At 38.8% G+C, this 24844-nt stretch overlaps 2 protein-coding genes across 5 annotated transcripts in view; one reads left to right on the top strand and one right to left on the bottom strand.

The window, feature by feature from the left end:
- Window positions 1–18302, top strand: part of LOC117946090 (neurocalcin-delta A) — a 75426-nt gene extending 57124 nt beyond the window's left edge. For both annotated transcript variants that reach the window (XM_034873935.1, XM_034873934.1), the window contains 4 exons: window positions 1423–1833; window positions 9370–9475; window positions 12656–12775; window positions 16060–18302. In XM_034873935.1, the coding sequence (XP_034729826.1) occupies window positions 1456–1833; window positions 9370–9475; window positions 12656–12753 (582 nt within the window). In that variant the 5' untranslated portion in view covers window positions 1423–1455 and the 3' untranslated portion in view covers window positions 12754–12775; window positions 16060–18302. The remainder of the gene's footprint in view (window positions 1–1422; window positions 1834–9369; window positions 9476–12655; window positions 12776–16059) is intronic.
- An 852-nt stretch (window positions 18303–19154) lies between these two features.
- The window catches only part of LOC117946107 (grainyhead-like protein 2 homolog), a 16640-nt gene continuing 10950 nt past the window's right edge, over window positions 19155–24844 (bottom strand). Inside the window, exons 8-15 of one of the 3 annotated variants that reach the window (XM_034873967.1) lie at window positions 24519–24677; window positions 23467–23524; window positions 22729–22868; window positions 22601–22638; window positions 21836–21927; window positions 21658–21743; window positions 21399–21463; window positions 19155–20616 (exon numbers count right to left, since the gene is read on the bottom strand). In XM_034873967.1, coding sequence (XP_034729858.1) covers window positions 20502–20616; window positions 21399–21463; window positions 21658–21743; window positions 21836–21927; window positions 22601–22638; window positions 22729–22868; window positions 23467–23524; window positions 24519–24677 — 753 coding nt within the window. In that variant the 3' untranslated portion in view covers window positions 19155–20501. The remainder of the gene's footprint in view (window positions 20617–21398; window positions 21464–21657; window positions 21744–21835; window positions 21928–22600; window positions 22639–22728; window positions 22869–23466; window positions 23525–24518; window positions 24678–24844) is intronic. The other 2 variants (XM_034873965.1, XM_034873966.1) reach the window with 2 other exon arrangements.

Here is a 24844-nt window from a genome sequence, read left to right as displayed (position 1 = left end):
TTTCTGTCCGTTAAGTCATAAACTAACTAGAACAATGGATCGATGGAACAATAATAGTTTCTAGTCAAACATAAATATAGTAAATGTAACGTCTGTTCATTAAGGTGTTTTATTACATTAACATTGAAATTGACTGCAAACAGGTATTAAAAAGCTTTTTAATGTTTGTAAAGATCTACACTACACACACAACACTGATGAGCCAGTTCCAGGAAAGGAATCGAGACATTGTTTCTCAAGAGGTTATGTTTGTTGAGAGACTAATTAAACCTGTGTTGAACATATGGCAGAGAGAGTACACAGTGTTGTTTCCATGGAAAGTTCCGACAGTTTGTAAAAAGAGAGGGGTGTTTAGTTCTGATAAACGTAAAGTCTGAAAAGACGGGTTGATTACATTTTTGGTTCATTCCAGTAACTGATGCATACAGAAGAGGATTTGGGCCACATGTGGAAAAGTGTATTTGAGTTATGAGTTTAAAGTCAGAATTCTAAAGAGATTAAAGTCAGAACTTAAATAAAATGTTCAAACATGGCTCTAATCCTCTTCTGTAGATGACTACATGGGATTCAGGCATTTAAAGACCCACACCCAATAGTGGAACCAATTAGTGATCTCCCCTTTAAAAACATAATAGAATTCAATAGTCGTAATGTAACACAAAACATGTTTTTCAAAGGACCAACTGTACAACCCATGGTAATAATTTAAACATGTAATTAAATGTAAACATTTACTGCAGGAAACATAAAATGAGGCTCAGCATACATGTTTGTGATTTTTCTCTGAAATATTGTATGAGTAACAGTATAATGATACACTTTCCATCTAAGAGCCAGCGGATGAAACAATTTTCTAAACATAGCAATACTGAGAAACCCAGAGGGATTTGTGTGGAGCTGAAAGTTATAGCTTTATAGCAACTCTTTTTGGCAATAGCTTGAATGTAATGGACGTTCATTAATATCAAAACGTTACGCACTAAAGCTTTAAGCAAAGGACCCATAAATTGAGAGAGAAAGAGAGAGAGCAAGGACCCCTACTACATATATTTTATAAAATGAAGTTACATATTAAACTGGGGCTACAATGTGTGCATACATACCTTTTCAGTGCATAGAATACCAAGCTTTTGATATAATAGTTGTTGGCATGATTTTACAAATCATGTTTTATTGTGGCCCAGTGAATCTTTAGGATGAACTGTATCTGTGGATGGCTATCTTAGTGACTACCTTACCTACAGGCCAAAAAGCCTGTCCATGTTTTTCACAAATAGGCTGATTTATTTGTGCTGATAATATGTTGGCAATTTGGCCGGTGCCTAAAAAGTTTTGAGTTGGGTACTATATTGGACGTTAAATTGTCTGTTGGTGCTTATCCTATCTTAAAACTAAACCTTCTTACCTCCCTCTCTCTCCCAGCTGTGAGCCAAGTGATTCAGCGGACCGACCGACATGGGGAAGCAGAACAGCAAGCTCCGTCCTGAGGTGATGCAGGACCTCCTGGAGAGCACTGACTTCACCGAGCACGAGATCCAGGAGTGGTACAAGGGCTTCCTGAGGGACTGCCCCAGCGGCAACCTCTCCATGGAGGAGTTCAAGAAGATCTACGGTAACTTCTTCCCCTACGGAGACGCTTCCAAGTTTGCCGAGCATGTCTTTCGCACATTCGATGCTAACGGCGACGGGACAATAGACTTTCGGGAGTTTATCATCGCATTAAGTGTGACATCACGTGGCAAGCTGGAGCAGAAGTTGAAATGGGCATTCAGTATGTACGACCTGGATGGAAATGGGTACATCAGTAAATCTGAGATGCTGGAGATTGTTCAGGTGAGTGTGCATGGAGGCTGATGGATACACCATGCTCAGCTTCATATACAAATACCACATATGAAAAGTGTCTAACAAAAGATCTCAGTGTCTAAAACACAGTAAAATGCAAAAACAGGACATAAACTTTTACTAACATGGACAAAGTTTCTATCACATGGTAGCATGGCAGTCAGTTCTGAATTATCCATCAGGGGACACACACAAACACACATTCATACACACACACACACAAACACACAATAACTGTAATGTAAGCCAGGGCAGTGATTGTTAAACATTTGTAATAACAGTTTTGTCACTGTAACATAACACACTCTTTATGAGACCAGGAAAAACTGTGCTGTCATTTCAAGAACAGGACATACAGCTGTGCTCCACACAGGGAGGAAGCTCTATCAGTGTATCATTTGGTGTTTTCATATTCATTTGGAATCCAAAATCTGAAATTTTAAACATGATTTCTTTATGGTATTATTAATATATCAATTCAACACAAAAACCTAATAACAGGTTGTTTTTTGTCTTCTACATTTTATGCTTAAAAAATAGGTGATGAAGAAACAGGCCACTAAATTTGATTTTGATATTTAATGTGTCTGATTTGTCCGACTTGCCCCATGTGCAGCATCAGAAGAAAATAAATGTAGCCACATGCCAGTTAGTCTGTGCAAGTGAACGTGATCACTAAAACATTGAGGGTGCTCCTGCATTTACAATCAGAATGTGTTTTAATCATGTATAGTTTTGACATTTATTTATATTTCCCAAGCTTTTGCAGTGCCCAGCAGCCAATCAGAGCCTGAAATCACGGGTCAGGTCGGGTCCGGATTTGATTTAGAGAATATTGTGGGAAACGTTGGTTCTGGTACAGGACAGTAGCAGGACTGCGATCAGGAGATAAAAATGTCCACAAACCTTCAAACTTGTTTTCAAACGTTTTTACTAACATGTTTTATTCGCTTGAGCTTAGGCCTATAAAACTGTAAAGTAGCTTTAGTCTCGGCCAGACCTTCCTCCACAGCACTGTGCAGGAGGGTCTGGCTAATCTATACAACATTCCAGGATGGAACAAAACCTTTAGGAAATAACTTGTTTTGGTGGAACGTGTATGTTTAAAAAATTGATTTAGTCTTACAACAGAAAACTCAGACTGGACAGATAGTCTAGCTAGCTGTCTGGATTTACCCTGCAGAGAACTGATCTGAGCTAGCCATACTCCTCATAAATCCACCGGAGTTTAGTATGCCAACACAAAGAAAGTGGAAGGTGACGGAAATACAGTTCAGCCGAAAATTAGGGACATACCTGAACAATCCCGGAAGTGAAACGTTGTAGATGTATACTAGGCTATCTGTATACTAGAGTATCTGTACTTTAGTTTATCAAGCCAACGGTCACTAGACAACATGAACCCTCTAACCACTTTCCATTAAAACTTAGCAAGGACAAAAGAATAGAAAGCTATGAATAAGTTGCTGATGTTTGGCTGTGTGCAGGGCTCATTAGTTAAGTCATAAAAGTAGTGTTGAAAATGTGATAGTTCTACCTTACTGAGGGAATGACTGTAAGTGCGTTTGTCATTATTTAGCACATTTCTTTCTGTGTATGTCGCAGTTGTTAATTAGCTACATGCATGCAAAAAGGAGTATTGTACTGCTAACTTAAGTTTGATTGTGGTTTTTGAAATGTAGATGGAGGACTTCTGTGTTTTACTCATTAGATTAGACGATGCCATTTCTCATTCCTGAAGTGCAATTTTAGAAAGATCCCAGGTCCATCTCAGTTTCTCTCTCTATGTCTCAGACAAATACAGAAGCACAGAGTATTCATCAGTCCTCGTTTCTATCTGCTTCCTCTCTGCATTTGGCTGACTGACTCTTCTTGTTCCCACATCTGCAGTGGTGCCAACTTAGCGACAAATCTAGCTTTCTGTAGAAGACGCCAGTATTGTCCGGCGAACGCAGAGGTATTTTACTCTTCCGTCCGCCACAGTCAACTCTCTTGGTCACTTCTGAATGAGCAGCAGCAGCGAGTATCATCTAGTGGGCCAGCGCCTTACATGGTAGCTCCGCCACCATCGGTGTAAGTGAATGGGTGAATGAGAGGCAAATTGTAAAGCGCTTTGTCTGGTTACAAAGAAAGGCGCTATATAAATGGAGTGCATTTACCATTGGCCGAGGGGTTCTCGAGAACGCTTCGAACGGGCACGCCACCTGATAAAGCTTCAAGCAGCAATGCTGAAAACCAAGTGTTTAATAAATGCGTTTTGGGTCACATGTTTGTGAAAATTTAAACCCTAAAGAAATAAAACTGGGAACCAAGCAATCTGCCTTTTCTGAAAAGGCACGTGTTCCAAAAGGGCACTGCACGTGTGTGTGTGTGTGTGTGTGTGTGTATGTGTGTGTATATATATATATATGTATATATATCTCTGCGTAATGTCTATTTTGTCATTTGCCCATCCAGATGCCCGCCAACAGTAAACTGTAGACACTGTAAGCACTCCGACTGCACATGCGCTGGTAAAGCAAACTATACGCATGTTTCATGTGCTCTGTGTATTGTTTTCCGCATCCTTGGTGCTATTATCACCAAGTGGTCACACAAGCCGTTTTCTTTGTTTGGCTTTTACATATTACCAAATATAAAAAATACAGTAAAAGAGATGCTTCTGTTGCTTTTGTGAGGTTGCCATATTGATTTAGTGTTCACATTTGGAATGCATCTGCAAACCCCAATTGTTTTATAGAGATACACGTGTAAGTTTGCCCCTGCATCCTTGTTGAAGAATGAACAAGTCTTTAGAAATGTCATATAGCTCTTTTAGTCGCGATTTGACATCATATTATCCAATTCATTCTGTCTGTAAGGGATATTGTATACCACACCAGTATTATTGTGACCATCACCTTTAAAGGCTTCATCCAAGATCCTGTCATTCCCCCCACAGTGGTCTTCACGTTCTCTATACACAAACCTCCATTTGCTGTAGTGAGTGAGAGCTGCAGCTCACTCCAGCTAGCTAATGGTTTCTCCTGCAGAGAGTGTGTAAATGCTGGTAGCTTTGCTGTGGGAGTAATTGAACGAGATGGATCACAACCAGCCTGGATCATCTTCTTCAGATAATGACTAAATCTGAACTCCAGGAGAAAGTGTCTCATGCACTCACCAATAGTTGATACCCAACCTCTGTCAACCTTTCATCTGAAATTGGGTAGTATTAACAGAGCAGACTGGCACAGAGGGAAGTTCATCTCGAGTGACAAAGAAGGAGAGCATTCATACTGGTAATTCAGCAAGATTGAACAAAGATGAATATACTACTGCTTAGGCGGATAGAGTCGCATTGGGAAACATATTCATCTTTTGTGTGAGAGTAAGGTGTGACACTGTGCATGTTGTGTATGTGTGCTTATTACTGCAGGGCGACTCAAACAGTGCTCGACTGGCTCTGTCGGTCCAAATAAGTCTTAACTTTCTATTTTATATTTGTTTTTGTTTTTGTTGTTTATTTCCTTGTATGTGAAAACTTACTTGGCAGTAAACCTGACTGCTTTTAACAAGTGGATACACCAGCTTACATGTGTGAAGAAGAAAAATAGAAAGACACAACCAATTAACCCAAAGCTTGTGGTCTGTGGACACAGGGAAAGAAAGGATCCAAGCTAAATAACACTGGCTTTACTTTTAGTGCAAGAGAGATCCTCTGCCTGATATTTTAACGACCTCAGATATGCTATCTAAAGACTGGCTGTAGTAAAGGATAAGGCTGGTGTTATTCTATTGGCCTATTTGTTCAAACTATTAACAAATCCCATGAGATGACCAAAGTGTGTTAGTTTGTTTCTCAATACTTTCTGACTTCCCAACCCTGTCTGTGGCACTCAGTCCCCCCCCAAAAAAAGAAAAAGAAAATGAGGCACACATATATAGTTAAAAAATGTCTAAAAATAACTATGTATATATATATATATATATATATATATATATATATATATATATATATATATATATATATATATATATATATATATATATATATATATATATATATATATATATATATATATATATATAAACACACTTTTTTACATTATCCCGTAGACTGTACAAAAAATGCACGTAGCAGCATGGACCATTGGTTTATGCACTGCCGTTTATGGACTGCCATCTTGTTTTGCTTTTTTAAAACCAGACGTGATGATGTTTGGACGAGAGGTTGGAGATGGGGAAGATTACGTGGCCAAGCCAGTGTTTATGTTTGCATTGGTGCTAAGCTATACGCTAAAGAGGTAAAGTTCCGATTTTCAAACCCTCTGAATTAACTCATCCAGCGGAGAATTACCGACAGGTAAACGCAGACCTCTGGGTACTGGCGCCATTCATCTGCATTTAATGGCAGTAGTAGCTCAGTCCAGAGATGCCAGTTCACCTTGTGGGCACTGGCAAGGTGCTCTTGAGCAAGGCACCAAACCCCCCTCAACCCCTCTGCCTGCGCAGCAGTCGCAGTGGCAACCAGTGGAGTCCCACCCTGCAAGAATTTAGATAGAATGCAGGTTTAAGTAACTTCCCCATTGGATTCACTTTCCAGTCACCAAAGCTTTGTCCATTATTTTTACAGTCTATAGTTATATTGTTTTTAAATCTTTTAATTTTTGTAGGTGGCTGTGATGCGGTGCTTTACTTAGACAAGTATTTGATCAGCAATAGATCTGGGAAACAATTTGAAACTCACCAGGAAAAAGTTTGGGATTGTGTGACAAATCTGGTGACAGAGGCAGGCCACAAATGCAGCGGGTAGGTAAACACAACATACGGAAACCAGTTGGTTTGAAAACCAGTATGGATAACACCAGCAGCACGTTTTTCAATTTTAAATTTAATTTAAATCTGTTTATTGATCCCCAATGGGGAAATTACAATTCAAACGTCCATCTGTGGACTCGTTCCTCCAGCTCTGGCCATCTTGCTTTCATCCTGCTATTAGGTTTCTTTGTTTACTATCCAATTCTCTCTACAGATAGATAGACCACCCTCTATAATTAACAAACCCTCAACAATTCCAATAATTCCCCCAAGAGACAGCAATTCATTGCAGTAACTTTGTCGCCAGTCCTTCACAAGTTTCTGACTCACTCCAAACTTTGTCGCGGCTGTAGTCGGTAATGTTTTAAATATGAATTTACAGTTAAAAATATTTTTAAATTATATGTTATATTTTGATATATAAGTCGTACCTGACTATAAGTCCCAGGGCCAGCCAAACTATGAAAAAAGTATGACTTATAGTCCGGAAAATATGGTAACAGAACCCAGCTGTTTTACAGAGAAAGTTACTAGAGAAAGTGTTTTTAACGTTGTAATATAGCATGATTTATATTTGAAATATAACTGATCAGGGATTGTGTCTAATTTAGTGGATACATAATTATTTGTAATTTCTAGCACACATGAAAGTAATGTTTGAAAAAGAATAATGTTTTTTCTTAGATGTTACTTTGTGTTTTCAATTTGTATTAAGGTGTGTGTGTGTGTGTGTGTGTGTGTGTGTGTTCATGGTAATGAAGGAAGGTGTTGCCCAGTGCAACAGTGTGACTCATTGATGTGTTTTTGATATGGCACAAAGGAATAAGTATATTCCTCTGTCTCTCTTAGGCTCTTTTTTTCTTTGATCTTCTTTGTGTGTAGCCGTGAATATAGAGAGAGATATAAACTCCAGATCATTTCACTTTTTATTGGTTGCTTGTAATTTTAGGATTTGGAAATTTAAGCATTTTAACTGCATTGCTCTGGATTAGACCAACAGTTAAATCCGCATTATGTAATATTGGCTTATTTGTACTAAACACACAACCGTTTGAAGGACTTTGATTAATAATAGACCCAGCTCCCAAACTGAAATGAAATGAATATTAACCATGGCTGCTGCTTGTTTCTCAGCTTTACGATGACCAAGGAGCTGAGCCACTCTGCTACTGTCTAAAAGGAGGCCTAACCAGCCCCTATTCAAAGCTCCCAATGCACTGTAATCACAATCAGCCCTCCTCTGTTCACATGTCAGCTCCCATTCCCCTCAAATCTGCCTCCTTATTAGAGACAGAGAAAGTGGGCTGGGATTTCACTGTTTACTGCCAAACAGTCTGCAATGCAACAGAGAGCAGGGAAACACAACACTGATAAATAGTCTGTAAGGGGTTGTGTATGTGCAGGGGTTCGTCTCAACCCCTGCCTACTTAAAACATGAAAATATAATCACACAACAGTAAAGCAGTCTTTGTAGTCTGGACTGGGGATGCACCTATCTGATTTGAATTCCCAGAATCTCCACAGATACTGACCTAATTGTCTCTTGATATTGATGACGTCTCATTTACGGGATTTTTCAGGCAGAGGATCCGCCAGATGATTCTCATTTTCGGCCGGATTTCCATCACCTTCCGCTTTCTTTGTGTTGGCATTTTAAACTCTGGTGGATTTATGAGGACTATGGTTAACTGACTATCTGTCCATTCTTAGTTTCATGTTGCTCAACGAAAACAACTTTTGGTTGTGTACGGAATGTACACATGTTCCACCCAAACATGTTCCTTGCCGAGGCAATTTTGACGAGGCACCGTTGCTCTCTCTGGTGCTTAGCACCGCCCAAGACATTTGTGATTGGTTGAAAGATTTCCTATAAACCAGATAAGGTTTTTTTCCCATCCCAAAATGCTGTTAGGACTAGCCAGACCCTCATCCGCAGCGCTGTAGAGGAAGGTCTGGCATTGGAAGACTACTGACCTAATTAAGCTGATGGGGTATCAGCTGTGATATGACCAGTCCATATTAAATACAGTTCCTTGACCAACATAAAGTAGGCTAGTTCAATAAGAGCCAGGTCTGCGCAGAATCGATCACCGGCGATCGCTTCCCGTTGCATGCCGGATACATTTGTGTCCCACATGATCCCGACTTGCTCTGACGTCATGCACACGTGGGCAACGATAATCTCGCAGGACTGTAAGACCCAGGCAGACCCAGAGCATTCTGGAAAACGCCGGCCTCTCAACTGATCTAACAACTGATTGGTTCAGAATCTACTCAAAAATGATGACGTTTTTCCAAAAACTTTTTGTTTTTGAATCGGAGGGAATTTAATTGCCATGTGTCTGATTTAAAGGCTTATTGTGTACAGAACACATGTGTGACTGATAGTGACGTTAAGAAAACTAAAACCATTCAGATCACGGCTCATGTACAGTCTGTTGTTTATTAACATCAACAACTGATCGCGTGTAGATAATTTTGACAGCTACCCTGTCTTATTAAAAACAACTGGAGAATGTGTACAAGCTGATATGCGTCTGGTATTTAATTTAGTTCTATTTAGTGGGCAACCGTTGTTGTATAATTGCAATATCACACTTAGGGTTTGGTTTAAAGTCATATTATTGGCAATTAGTGATGCTTACAGACGTCAGCACAAGACGTTAAATCTAACCCTCTTGTGTAATATTGCTTAATTATATCACCTCCCTTGTGTCCCTTTTATAGGCAATCTATAAGATGGTGTCCTCTGTGATGAAGATGCCTGAGGACGAGTCGACACCTGAGAAGAGAACAGAGAAGATCTTCAGGCAGATGGACACCAACCGAGACGGTAGGCCATCCTCTTCTGCTGCTGTTTTACATGTGCTAGTGTAACATAGGTGTACTTCAACAGTAGACGGATGTTGTGTGTATGAAAGTGTGTGTGTGTGTGTGTGTGTGTGTGTGTGTGTGTGTGTGTGTGTGTGTGTGTGTGTGTGTGTGTGTGTGTGTGTGTGTGTGTGTGTGTGTGTGTGTGTGTGTGTGTGTGTGTGTGCCTAATGAAACAAAATGATTATGCTGAGTTGAGTAAAAAACAGCAGGTATTTGAATATACTTTACAACTTTTGCTTCTCCACCAACACTCCAAAATATATTTTTGATAAAATTGGTTTATTAACTGTTTAATTTATTAAAAGGGATTTAAATTGCAAATGTATTGAACAGCTTTTTCCGGCCACCTGGTTAGCCAGCTGTTGTCATTGTACAAACCAGGCACTCGTAAAAGCCCTTCTGCCTAAAGCAGCGTTTCACTGACAACACACGTCACATCCGACCTGTGATTTTTCACACAACAAACTTCAGTCACATACAGTAATTTCAATTCTGTTCAGTTTCATTCACAGTATCAAATCATAACGAGTAATCTCAAGACACTTTACAGATAGAGTAGGTCTAGAACACTCTATAATTCACAGAGAGGCAGCAGTTCCCACAAGCAAGCATTTGGTGCAACAGTGGCAAGGAAAAACTTCCTTTTAGGCAGAAACCTCAGACCGATCCAGGCTCTGACACACAATTGTACTGTAGATACTCAGAGAGTGCATTCATACAGCACAAACCCTTCAGTGATAATCTTGACCACAGAAGACAGAGTAACAAGATGGGAGGAACAGAGGGATGGACAATGAGGAATCAGTGAGTAGTGTGTGTACGAGAAGGAGAAGAAAGGAGGAGGAAAGAGAAACCGGGAGAACAGTGACAGAAAGTGAGAAGGAGTGTGCTGACCTGGACATGGAAGTGTGCCACCTTTCTTTTTGCTTCTTCTAACAAGAATCACGAGTGCTGAGCGAGTTGTTCAGAGGCATCTTGACTCTGTCTGTTATGAGGATGAGAGGAGAGGCTGTCTCAACACCGCCACCTGTTGGTCAGAAACTGAACGCTATTAGATAGATACTTTAGATAGATACTTTAGATAGATAGATACTTTAGATAGAAATTTTAGGCATTCAGTAGCAAGACAGTCATACCACAACAAATATACAATATCACACATACCTAAGAATTAAATTAAAAATTGAAAATCACTCATAGAAATGCAGTGACCACGGTAAGGTGAGATACTTTGGTAGACTGTGTGCAATGATGATAGTGCAAAAGTGAACAAGTGAAAAAATGAACAGTGCAGGGATTGAACAGTGCAGTAGATCATGATAAAATATTGACTATGACTATAAAAAAATAAACATGATAACCTATAAACTGTAGATATTGTGACCGTAACTCTGGTTATGTATAAGGGCTAATACAGCCAATAAGAAAGTTGTACAGCAGACAAGTGATTTGATGGGGGGGGCTGAGAGAGACAGGCTCATGCTGAAAAGTCAATTTCTCCCTTCCCCCTTGTGCGGAGTTGAACATGCCTTAGAATTAGGGTGCATTGATTCAGGTTGTGAGATGAATCCCAGAAAATCATAAGGGATTCCCTTTAAAATGTGTAGTTTTCTAACATTTTATTAAAATTGTTTCAAAACCCTTAACTGGTATAACAAGGCCCTCTTTGGCCATGATTTAAAAGAACTGAGAGTTTCTGGTAGTTTGTTCCAGATATGAGGAGCCTAGAAACGCTGCTTCCCCCTGTTTAGTTCTAGTTCTAGTTTCTGGGGGCAGAAAGCAGACCGGTCCTAGATGACCTGACAGGTCTGGGTGGTTCGTAGTGTAGTAGAAGATCAGAAATGTATCAAATGTAACAAAAACAAATTAATTCTAGTATGTGTATGTATGATTTTGCAAAGATGTTTAAAATATATTTTTTCCTAGAATCAATGTTTTTTTCAGAATTATTTTACCAATGGCACCGCCAACGGCAACTATATCAAATCAGTTTTCAGCAATACTGACCGAAAGCAGAGAATGCAGACAATCCATGTTATGTACTTCTTTACAAAAGAAATACATGTCAGACTGACTTACTGACATGTGATTTTCATTCTTTTTTGGAAAAACAGTCAGTTTTTAGAAATGTCTCATGATATATTGTCTTTAGTAAGTGTGTTATTCTTCAACTTTTGTTTTTGTTAAAGAAGGAAAAGAAAATCGCAATACTCAATACTATTGAATCACAATATGGTACTTCTACAGTTGCAATACATGGAAATCACAGTACAATCAAATCGGCATCATCATGAAAGATTAAATTGTGACAAAAGCATGTCGTCCCAACCCTAGTAGCCCATGAAACAAAGAAGTCACATTTCTCAGCTGAATGAGCAAACCAGCTAATAAAGTCATGTTTCATCAACGTATTTTTATGAGCATTTTAAAGTATCACATTAAAAAATGTTTTTTTTTTTTTTTTAACTTGCTTGAGGAGGTTTTTGCCTTTTTTTCGAAAAAGAGTCAATGCTCAAATTGGGAGATGGAAACAATTTTGCCGAATAAGTTTTGACTTATTTGACTAGCGAACATTCAACTCACACGACTATAGTCCCGGCCTCCATCGGATGGAGGAAGGATTGGGAAATGGGTCCCATCCAGTGCTCCGTACACTGGTGGCACAAGGTGCATAGTGGAGTTGCGGTGCGCTATAGACTGTGCCTCAACCACGTCAGGTAAATTGACAAATTGGTTCAACAGCTTGAATGGTATGGACCTGCAGACCGTCTATAAACAGCCCCGAACGGTTGTCATGCTGACACCAACTCTGTATTCTGCACAGGTGGCCAACTTGTACAATGCCTCCTCTCTCCATTTAGTCAAAGAACTTGCCTTCTAAACTCTTTGACTTGCTCTTTGAGCAAGACAGTTTGCAATGTACAACCCTGCATAACATCAAATCATGACAAAACTACCCTTTGCGTTGTCTAGTTTATTCACTCTAAACTAAGCATTTTCTTTTTCTTTCTTTTTTGCAACATTTTAAAAATACACAAAAAGATGTGCTTGACAATTAGATGGAAACACTGTCTCCCAGTCTGCATGTTGTTAAAAATAGGAGGTCATTCATGTTGTGCCGATGCTGTATATGTTTTAGGTAAGCTGTCTCTGGAGGAGTTCATCAAAGGAGCGAAGAGCGACCCCTCCATCGTCCGCCTGTTGCAGTGTGACCCCAATAGCGCCGGACAGTTCTAAACCCGAGGCATCAACACAACCTGTAAGGCTCACATTCATCATCTTCACTATAACGCAACTCGTAGTAAAAGCTTCGGTTAACCTTGTGTTGTCTTCCTGTCAAAATTGAAAATTAACACTTTTGTTAACGCTGTTATTGATGTTTTTAGCTTTTTCTTACGTTTTTGTCCCTTTTTTCAATCACTTTTGGCGCTTTTTTCAATGTTTGTCACTTGTTTACAATATGTAACATTAACTTATTAACTTTAGTTTTACAGTTATTTTGGAATTTACAGTCAATTAACCTATAGGAAATTATATCTAATGTTTTAATTTAGAAAAGCAAAAATTAGGAATTATTCAGACTAAAATTAAAAGGGATGTAAGTTGATGGATAATCACAGACTGGAATATTTCAACTTTTACTCAATACTATTAGGAAACCATTTCCATTTGTTTTTCAAATTTTATATACAATTGAATAAGACGCCCCAAAATTAATGAAAGTAGAGACTTGCCCAAGAGCGTTGTGTAGAATCAATCATGTTATTTGGGGTAATTAAAAAGAACATTGATATAGGAAAACGGGTAAATTTGACCCGAGGACGAATTGAGGGTTAACTAAACCTTTTTGAAAATGGCAATGTGGAGCAAGTTTGATGAGGTGAAAGTTAATGTAAGTGCGCTAGAGTTCCAGGAAGAGGCGTTTCTCCTACAAACACTGAACATGGCTGCTGAAGGGAAGATCATCTGAGGCTGTGTGCACTGTACAGGATGTGGGATGGCTTGTCCACAATATCACTGGCTGTGTGACTTTGTTCATGGACAGATATTGGAGTCTTTGTAGGAAATGGCATGTTATTTTGGAGAAGTTGTTTTTAAGCTTTAGTGCGTTTCTTTTTGACATTAATGAACCGTTACATTCCATTTTGTTGTCATAGCTGAGGGCTCCTGCACAGTGCCTGCGCTGCGTACGCATGTCAGCTCCTTGCCATATCTGTTTTTATTTGGGCTCCTATGTTACAGGTCAGAGCTTGCACACTGCACATCTCAGAAAACGCGTGCATGCTAGAAATCGGACCAATGCCTATTTTTCACGCAATACGCAAACATTTTGGAAGCATTTCCAGGCAAAATAGAATACAAAAAGGTTGTTTATATGTCATTTTGACATAAATACATTTAATAAATGACATTTTGATGTGTGAAAGTCTCAAGGTTTTGACATAGAAGCAGATATAAATGTTATTTAAAATAATATATAATAAATAATTAGCGATTTTCAAATATTGCACCTTTCAATACAGAACGAAATCTTCTGTAGCTTATTTTGTCGTTAATACTGCCCGTAAATATTGACAAAATAAAGTTGAAGAACACGCTATTGTTTCATTTTATCAATGGGAAACATACATGTGTACAGACAAGGCTAACAGCACCAGACACGTTTCTGGAGCCACACAGGCAGTGTGCAGGAGTTCTTAGAATTCCTAATAGGGGAGGCAGAAACTACGCACTATTGCTTTACACCCCCCATGGAGGATTTGTCAATTTTTGAAGCACTGGCTTTGTTGGCACTCTTGTAAAGAAACTCAGTATTCTCCTAAAATGCAAAGGCTTTGCTACAGATTAAACCCAGGGATTTGTGTTGCCGCTCCATGGGTGGTTGACACTTTTAGAGGTTTACTGCCAAGTGAATTCAACAAGCATTTCTTTAGTTTCGTGACTGTAAACTCTCGGTTGTAGCGGCAGTTGATGAACTTGGTAAGCACTGGGCTGTACTGTCTAAACTGACAGGCAGAAAAGGTGGATTGTGTCGTCTGCTGTGTGTCGTAAGCAGTAATTGATTCAGAAAATCAATTGGGGAATATGCAGAAAAACAGAACAAACAGGCGCCTGGCAGATATATATGGTCTCTCTGAATCTTTGTGTATGGCATCCAGAAGGAGCATTGCCTCTTCCTGAACTGTAGGCTTATCTGGGAAGATCCGAGACAGTGACTGATCTTAAGAGGGACGATAAGAAAACCACGTTACAAGTAGTTACATGGTTGTTTTGTTTTTCTTCTTTGTAAATGTAGCATCATTAGGAAAAGGAGAGAGGGTTCCATTTTTTCAAGTTTTTAGAGGAATTATTTTCTTTCCCTGATAAAGTGTAATGTGTGTCCTTTTTATAAAGAAGCATTACAGCTTTACCTTGTGACTTTTGACATGTGATCTGTTTGGTGATTCTTAAAGATATTGTGGAGAGGGCGTCCAGATAGCTCAGTTGGTAGAGCCGGCACCCCTATAGAGACTTTGTATCCGACCTTTGGCTCTTTGCTGCATGTCATTCCCCCCAAAAAATAATCTTAAAAAAAAAAACTATCTAGGAACCATTGCGTCAGTATCACCTTGATTCCTTTAAACACATTGTCCCATGGTATCTCTGCCTGTATAAGTCCCTCTGGTTGTCCACTATGGCCAATGTTGTGGATACATGAAAAAGATTGTGTTATGGTAATATTGGATTTTCATATGAATCAATGTTGTGATGTACCTTAATTTGTCAGGGATTTATTTAAATAAATATGCCAAAAACACACATTTCTATTTTGTTATGTTTATGCATGACCTGTCTCAGTAGATTTACCAGAAAATGTAACCTATTACTATGTGTATATGGCATTTAGTGTATAATACATCAATATTACATACAAAGCTAGATTTTGTATGTGAGAATATTGTAATATCCCATAACTGTTGTCTTTTCCTGTTTTTAAGGCTGCATTGATAACAATTAAGGGATTTTTGAACTTACCAGACTGTTCTAGCTTTTCTATTATTTGCCTGTCCCCACTAAGTCGTTATATCCACATTACTGATTATCTTTTATGTAAAATCATTGTGAAAATATTTTGTGAAAGCATAAATTCTCAACCCTACAATATTGTCACAATATCAACGTATTTGGTCAATAATATCATGATATTTAATTTTCTCCATATCACCCAGCCCTATGTTCACCCCTGACAGGGACTATAAGAAATCAGAAAATTAGAACACAGTTATTTTTAACATGTTGATATTTTAAAAATTTCGACTGAAAATTGTTACGTATTTCATAGATGAATACAACATCGAATGTGCTGAATTTAGTATTGTCAAAGTGAAAAAGCGGACTTTGAATTTTACAAATACATCACATGATGTTGTAGTTCTTGACCCGTTCTCTTTTATATTCTGTCATAATTGCAAAGCGTGAAATGCAACAGGTTGATAATAAAGACCAACACATTAGCATGTATCGTCTTAATCTGACTGTTTGCCCTCATCCATCTCCTCGCAGTGCTTCTTCGGGTGACTCCAAATGCCCTTAACTCTCCACTATGGAGCGGACTGACGATGAAGAATGACAAGCTGATGATGATGATGAAGAAGACAGGCCTTCAACATGCACTGAGGACATCAAAGATGAGCACAGGAGCCAAATTACCCCCCTCCCCCGAGCTGTTTCTCTAAATACCCTCCAAACAAAGACTCAAATCCGAACCCTTATCCGGTTTCCCCACCCACTGATTGTAGTTGACCCAGGATCCCTCAGTTCTCCTATAGGCACGTCAGCGTGTAAGGAAGGTCTAGAGTAGGTTGTATATATACAGTATAAACTGGAGTCTCTGTATCAGTGTCTTTTCTTGGCTCTCTGTGCCTGTTGAGGCTCCAGCCCGGCTCTGAGACACAGACCCTCCGTCACTCTAATGTGTATCATACTGTGGACAGAGTGTGTGCATGAGACAACAGGGGAGAGAGACATGATGGTGTTGATTAACAGGACATACTGTAGGTGAGACTATTTAATCTACAGAGAGGACTTGTGAAGTTTGTCCTTCACTCAGAGCGAGTACTGCTTTTAGTTTTTTTCTTTTTTACTGTGAGAATGTGTACGTGGGTTTGTGTGTTTTGCAAAAAAAACTTGATAGACCATGTTTCATATTTTGTGCTGGGACAAAATAACATGTCATTGTATGCAACTATGCATATGTGCCCTGATTACTAGTTGGAAGTCTCATTGATGTAACGAAGAAGGAAACCCCTTTATCCCTTTGGATCCCTTTATCCACCACCTGTTTCAGTGGTTTTTCAAAATGGCAAGAATTTGACATTAGACATTTTGGAGTGGCTGAGTATTACTGCGCTCTAGCTTCAGGAAAAATAGAAAACTAGTCTTTTAAAGTATTTGAGTACAGTGTAGATATATAAAAGTGAACCTAAATTTGTATAACAAATTCCCGTAGTTCAGATTGCTCAGTTCATAACCAATGTGAAATAATAATAAATGTTTATTGAAGCTATTGGGGGATGTCGAGCATGCAAACCAGTTTCTTTCTTAAACATTTTACAATGTGAAGAAGAGAGACACACTTCACATAGACTTTTAGATGTTTTTAAATGCTGCATGTTGAACAGTTGGGTTCAGGGGTGCATAGACTAAATAACACGTATGCATGTGCATGTTATGTTACGTTTATGGATATCAATGGCCCAACAGCCGTTTGCCCATCCAGCTCTGAGCTTGCTTCTGTATGTAAGTGTTGTCATGGTTAGTGCTCCCAGTAGTCAGTGTTATTGACAGAGTATGGACTGCCAAAGCTGACCCCATGAAAACACCACCACACACACACACACACACAATCTATAGATATAAACCCACACTGTTTAATGTGAATGCTGGGTACTCAGAGCTGAGAGCCTTTTTTCTGTTTCAGTTGAGTTCAATGATTAAATTGTCATCCAATTGTATCTGTAACAGAGGACTGAATTCTTTAGCAACAGTACCAATTCTACACTTTGTAGAATTACTGTACACTGTGTATATACACAGTGTACAGTATTCCATAAAATGAATGACATGCTATTAGTCACATCAGTATGAGTGCTGGCGTCCCACTCATAAGAACACTAGCATTAGATTCAAACAGAAGGATTTGATTAACATTAAAATACGTCTCCCCATATTTCCCGCTGTCAAAGAAAACGGAAGGGGAAAAAAAGCTCTCACTGAGGTTTTTTTTAAGAAAGTTTAACAAGTTCAGGACCAGTGTGACCCTCACCCGAATGTACCTGAGCCCTCACCAGGCCAGAGCAAAGACATTTCAGTTATTGCATTATTTTCCAATTAGAAAAACTTTGAATGTTTTACTCAATAACTGCTGTTTTTTTTTGTGAAAAAGAAAAAAGATGCAGACAAACAAAACCGAGAATCACAACTACTACTGCAATGATAGTCACCATCTGTTGCTTAAATTGTCTTTTTTATGATTTATTTTTAAAGCTACGTCAGGTGTGACATTTCTGTCAAAACACAAAATAGAAACTTGCGGTCAAGTGCCAAATAAAAACAAAGCAGTATTGTATAAATTTATACTGTACAATTGTTATCTGTTGAACAAAATGTTTGTAATTGTTGCATTTTGTAGGTTTTGTATGGTATCCTGTATTTAGTGACTGCAGTTTTGGAACACAGGATTCTGTTTTTTGGTCAACTTTAAAATGCAAAAATTAAATTTACAATGTATTGTGTGCAAACATTAATGTGGTGTGTGGTTAATTGTAATGTGGTTTCAGTGACAGCGTAAAGATAAAGTTCATCCAGTTGAACTGTTCATTAAGACCATGACTAGGAAAAGCATACAGCTAATATAAATCATAAACAGGAGGGCTGTTCTCTACTTTATACTACAGAGTTGGGATTGACAGATATTGTTTTTTCAAGGCATATACCGATTATTAGTAGTTAATGAAACCGATAACCAATATTTGGACCCAATGTGCAAGTCAAAATTATGATTTTGGAATGTTCTAACTGTTCAAGTGTTCAAACTCCAACGCAAAGGATTTTCATGCTTTAACACACATTTCATAAATTAGAAACTTTCAACACAGTAAAAGATAGACACAGTGGTGAGTGAAACCGAAGCAAAGACACTGACAGAGCTGTTGCGGGTGCCAAAGTAGCATTCTTTTTAAATAATTTACTTTATCGAATACAAGGCAAATGAAACGCACTGTCAGACAACATTATGGAAAGGATCCAGACAGAGATAGGCCGTTTTAAACCTTTCTGTTTAACCAGAAACAGCTGTGAGTGCTAAAGCACTAGACTCAATTTAAAAAAAGACAATACTTTTAGCGTGTATAAAGTGATTAGAAGGGTAACATAAGTGGTAAAGTTTTAATAGAATTCCAAAGTGATCCCCATTGTTTCTGTCCTGATTGGCCTCCAAAAAGCACTGAATCGGCCAATAGCGGGCCTCCAGAAGTGACACGTAAGAGCTGCATCACATTGGTCAGCAGGGCTTTTTGACAATATATTGAACAAACTTAATATATTCCCCCTACAGCTGTGTTACCAATATTATGCTAGTATTCCTAAAACAATCTTAAACGGGTTCAAGTATATAGGCTATAGTAACTAGTTCAAGTACACATGTATAAAATGTTTGTACCATTATGTGCAAAAAGTACATGTTACTGATACTGTTTCCAAAATGCAACAAGCGTAACCTACAAATAAAGCATTTACATATAAAGCTTACTGAGATTTAGAATTATTTTCATTTGTCATGTTGATATTTAAAACAGTTAATTTGAATGATCTGGATAAAGGGTGCCTCAATAGAATGTGGTAAAATAAAATGTGGCACACGTGACTGCATATAAAACTATATTTATTGACTCATTTAAAAAAAGACTGTACATTATAAAGCATGAGGCGAATGAAGGCTCCTGTAGCTCTTAGGGAATCGGGCGTAAACACAGGCAATGAGCGATTAGACTGTTAAGCTCCGATGGTTTGCAGTAGCCTCAGACTAATGCCCTAAATACTAATGACTCCAGTCTCTGCAGCGAGAGGGAAAGCAATAAACACATGCACAGAGGAAGTAAAACAGTTTAACAGCATCCTGGAGACTTACTTTCTTGTTCCATAATGGAACATGCAATTATAGCCTGTGAGACACCAGCGTGTAATCAAAAGCTGTGATAACTGATTCCACTGGTACCGATTGGAAACATTTAGTATGCAGTAAAAAAGAAAACAAATACGACAAATCAAAAAAAGAAGGACAACTAAGAAAGATTAGAGAATTCGTGACATATGAACTATTTTGAGATGCATCCAAAAATAAGTATATACAAAACAATAGGCCAATGAGTGCCAGCAAAAGATGTTGCATGACTTAATTGGAAGTGAGAGCCATCCACACATCTGATCAAGTAATCTTAAAGTGTTAGGTGACCAGGAAGAATCTAACAGCAGTCCCTGCTGTCAATCCCATACAATTACTACTGCTGTGTTCTTCCTGTGAAGGCACAGCAAGCTGGCTTGATGCTTTGTGGTAACTTGGATAAAGACCTCTTTTCTGGCACACCAAGTATTAAGAAGTTCATTATTATTGAATTTCTTAATCTGGACCCTTTCATACATTTTCAATTTGAAGCCTGTGTTCCTAAAGCAAGAAATCCTCCCACAGCAGGATGTGTAGTAAACAGGTTCTGCAGCAGGTGAGGTGGATATATACGTTGCCTGGGGGATGGAGTTTAGCCAATGATCCATGTAGGACAACGAACTGAGACGCCTACTGTATTTAGGCCACACGTAGGCCTCAAGGAACCCATTTTGGTGCCGCCACCATCTAATACTGCCAGTAAATGTTCATAATTGCTACCCATGGCATGGCAAAAGCGTCAATATGGTGACTGTGGTTGACAAAGTGCTGTGGCTAGCAACCGTCAGATTTCTGACAGAGTGACACGTAAGGATTGTGCACAGCTCTCGATAGTCAGGATGAAGGTGTCCTCGTTGGAGTAGTGCTGGATGATGTTGTCGTCCATGTTCACCAGGACCCTGAGGACGAACGAACACATGAACACACCAGAGTGCCCTGGTTACTTTTTGATGATTAACACTTTTTTTTTTTTTAAAATAACATACACTTTACAACATGAACTACATAGCCCCTCCCTGCCTGAAGCATGGTTTGGGGTAAATTGTCTCAGCACCTGTTTGATGGATTGCTTTGAAATTAGCTTCAGACAGAGTTAGAGAAAACCAAATACCTGCAAAAGTAATTCCCATCAGCCTCAGCTGTACTTTTTGTTAGGGTCATCCCTATGTTGCTAGGGTTCTACGTTCTTGATATAAACCAACATTGTAAGAGATTGTTAATTTCAACTTGTAAAAGAATGAAAGGACATGGAAACAAAAAATCTGCTCAGTGGAAATATTGTCTAAAGTCAAGAATGCAAATTTGAGGACATAGGTTTAGTATAATGTATCAGTAGGCTTTAAGCTGTAGGTGGGTGATTTCAACACATTGACACAGGAAAACTTACATTTAACAAAGGGAAAACACATTGCTATGAAAATAAAACCCTTGAAAAAGGTCTCCTAATGGGTCACATTAGGGGATATTAAGCCGGGGATAATAAGGAAACTGGGAGCATATACAGGCCCTAACTGTATCATACACCCTCCTTTGTGTTCCTTGCTAATTAGCAAATGTTACAAAAGTAAGATGGTGACCGTGGTAAACATTACACTTTCTAAACGTAGATTAGCTCATAGCACCACTGTGCAGCTTCACAGAGGCTGAATACGCTTCCCACTCAATAGTTTGACTCACTCACCCTTTCTTGCTTTTTTGGTAAACTTTGGCCATCTTGTCAACAGGCACTGCATATTTCTCTGAGATCTGTGACGAAACAGTGCATTTTCAACATATTGAAGCAGCATGAGGCCCTAACTGTATCATCACTCTTTCAAAAGAATTGTATAAATGATCTGGTGTTGACTAATCCTGTCTAGTGGATTGGATGCTATGTGTTTGTCTTACTGTTTTGCCTAAAGAAGCTCAAACAATATTATTAATACTTCATTAATACTCACTGCCTCCATCAATGCTTTTAGGGTTGGGGTGTACAGCATTAAGGCGTCAAACACTTCATCACACTCCTTCCTCACATACAGCAGGACTGATGGCGTGGAAAAGAGAGGGCATTCATTCAGTTAAATAATAAGGTATAAGAACCAAATGGGTAATGAGGAAAAAGCTACATTTACTAACCTTTCCTTTCCAGTTCCACTTTGGACTTTTTGGACTGAGGTGGATAGACATCTTCCTCAGCAACATGTGACATCCTTTTCACCAGAACACTTCTGACACACACACACACACACACACACATATATAATGATCATCATCATTTTAAAGGTTTCATTTAACCGCAAACATCAAAGAGCAAACTTGTTTCTTTTTTATGTTCTTTAAGGTCTCATCTGGGAGTTCAAAAGAGCTAAATAATCCAAAATGCATTTAGCAGTCCTTCCAAAACCATCGGCCCGTGGTATTTTCAACATTGAGCGATCACTACTGATGCACACTGCAGAGATCTTTAACAGGGGGTCCGGGACCCCTAGGGGGTCCCCAGAGATGTCTGAAAATATACAATATCATAAATCCAACATATTATTAGTAATGGTAAATACTGTACATAACACTGATGATAGGCTTCCTGGCCTATAGGTACAGACAGAGTTAAGCTCAAGGATTCGCTTTGTTACATTTTACCATTAAACCATGTATAATTATATGAATATACCAGCAATTTTTATTTTAATATCTTAGTATTGTATGCACCATACAAAAGGTACTGTATGTGTATAAGCTTTAGGCCGCCTTAACGTCATTGTAGGCCCAGTTTAATATGAAACTCATTTTTATACAAAATTTACAGTAAAGGGTACCTGTTCTAAGCTAAGGGGTCCTTGGCCTGAAAACCATTGAAGACCCCTGAACTAGAGGTATGATTAATAACCGTATGATACTCACCCATCTCTGTCCACCTCTTCAGTGTTGAAAGCAAACACCTGCAAGTGGAGGAAAAAGGCAACATAAGGTACACTGCAAGACTGCACATTTCCTGTGTGTGTGTGTGTGTGTGTGTGTGTGTCTATCACCTGCCCGGCTCTCTGCAGGTTTCCAAAGTGGACGTCAGGAATGAAGAGCACAGGCTGGGCGTCCAGGTCTATCATTGTTTTGAACAGCGTGTTATCAGCCCTCTTGATGGGAGGCGTCTGCCCCAAACTGCAATGTTTCCCTAATCCAGAGAGAGGGTGAACTCAACATCTGTTGCTAGGCAACCATTCCAAGTGCAGATTCGTTCGGGTTGATTACATTTCCCTGGATTTTTCAGTCTTCTGCCAAGCTCTTCTATTAAATTTTATATTTTCCTGGACAGTGCTTAGTAACCTTTTCCGTGGATTATTTCTGTTCACAAAAGTCACGTATATGTATAATTCATAGGGCTGGGTACCAAATTCTAATCTTTTTAGGCACCGCCCTAATTACCTCTAAAGTATTGAATATCAAAAATTGCCTTGTCATTCAATACCCAAGTTGAATCCCTAAGGAGTGAATCTCAGAGTCAGAGAGCCAATAAGAGTGCAGCATGCTTCTACCAAGATCTAATATTGCTTGTGATAATGTTAACGCTGATAAAGAAAAGGATGTGTGCTCTAAGGTGTGTAATGCAATTTCTTTGTTTTATAAAAACTTGAATGGAAAAAAAACAGTATAGTTTAGGAACCGGTATCAAAGTCACAGTATCGGTAATCGGACATTTTTGAACGATACTCAGCCCTAGCAATTTATATTTAGCCAAACTGAAGAAGAAAGAATAAAAAAACTGTTTTGACCTTTCGTCCTCTTCCTGAGCTGCTTCTTCTCCTCATCACGAAGCTTCCTCTCAGCGCCCTGCAACACACACACACACACACACACACACACACACACACACACACACACACACACACACACACACACACACACACACAAGGGTTTCTGCAGATTTCACAAAGTCAAATTTAAGACAGACCTTTATGAATGAAACTTAAGACCAATATCACACATACAAGTACAACAAAATGTAGAGTCACAAAAGTACTTTCAAACTAAATAAATGTAGTCAAATTCAATAAAAGCAACCCAGAGTAATAATAGTCTGTACATATATAATAAATTATTACAGTGTAAGAAATCACAGAATTAGAAACCATTTCAGTATGCATTAGACCTTTTAAGACCCCACGGAAACCCTGCACATGGGGTCAGAAACCACAGACTATGGTCTGAGAAAGCAAAGCAAAGCAAAAAACATCTTTTAACCCTCATGTTGTCCTTGGGTCAAATTGACTTGTTTTCCTATATCTATGTTCTTTTAAACTACCCAAAATAACATGATTGATTCCACACGCAAACGCTCTTTGGCAAGTACAAATCTCTACTTCATATTCAATTTTATAGCATTGGAAAAACAAATTGAAGTGTTTTTGAAACAGTATTGAGTGACAGTTGACATATTCCAGTCTGTGATTATCCATCAACATCCATTCCTTTAATTTCAGTCGAAATAATTCATAATTTCTGCTTTTCTAACTCAAATATTAAGTCCTATAAATGAGGTTTATTGACCATAAATTCCGAAAATAACAGCAAAACTAAAGTTAACATCTTAGTGTTATGTGGTGTTGAAAACGTCAAAAATAAACTGACAAACATTGAAAAAAAATCATCCAAAAGTGTTGAGAAAAGGGACAAAAACATAAGAAAAAGTTTTAAAAAAAACATTAGTTAAAAGCTTCAACACAAGCGTTAATTTTCAATTTTGGCGGGAAGACAACACAAGGGTTAAATCTGCTCACGGTTGACGGGACGAGGGAAGTGACTTGTGCCAGCGGGACGTCCTCACCTTATCGCAGAAGACCTTGATCTGAGAGAAGGCCCTGTGAATTGGCTGGCTACTGCAGCTGTTGTAACTGTAGGTGTCGATCTGGATTATCAGAGGCATCCCCTTCACGCCCTTCTGCGAGGAGAAGTCTGTGCTCAGACAGTTCACGGAGATAAAGACCTAGGAGACAAAAATAGGACGAGACGGGGTCAATTTTGTGGAGTTTTTTCACCTACAATACGCAGAGAAAGAGAGAGACATATACATATGTCATATACACTCACCGGCCACTTTATTAGGTACACCTGTCCAACTGCTCGTTAACACTTAATTTCTAAGCAGCCAAT

This window comes from Etheostoma cragini, chromosome 6 (assembly GCF_013103735.1).
Source record: "Etheostoma cragini isolate CJK2018 chromosome 6, CSU_Ecrag_1.0, whole genome shotgun sequence".
Taxonomy (NCBI): domain Eukaryota; kingdom Metazoa; phylum Chordata; class Actinopteri; order Perciformes; family Percidae; genus Etheostoma; species Etheostoma cragini.
This window is presented reverse-complemented; position numbering and strand designations above follow the sequence as displayed.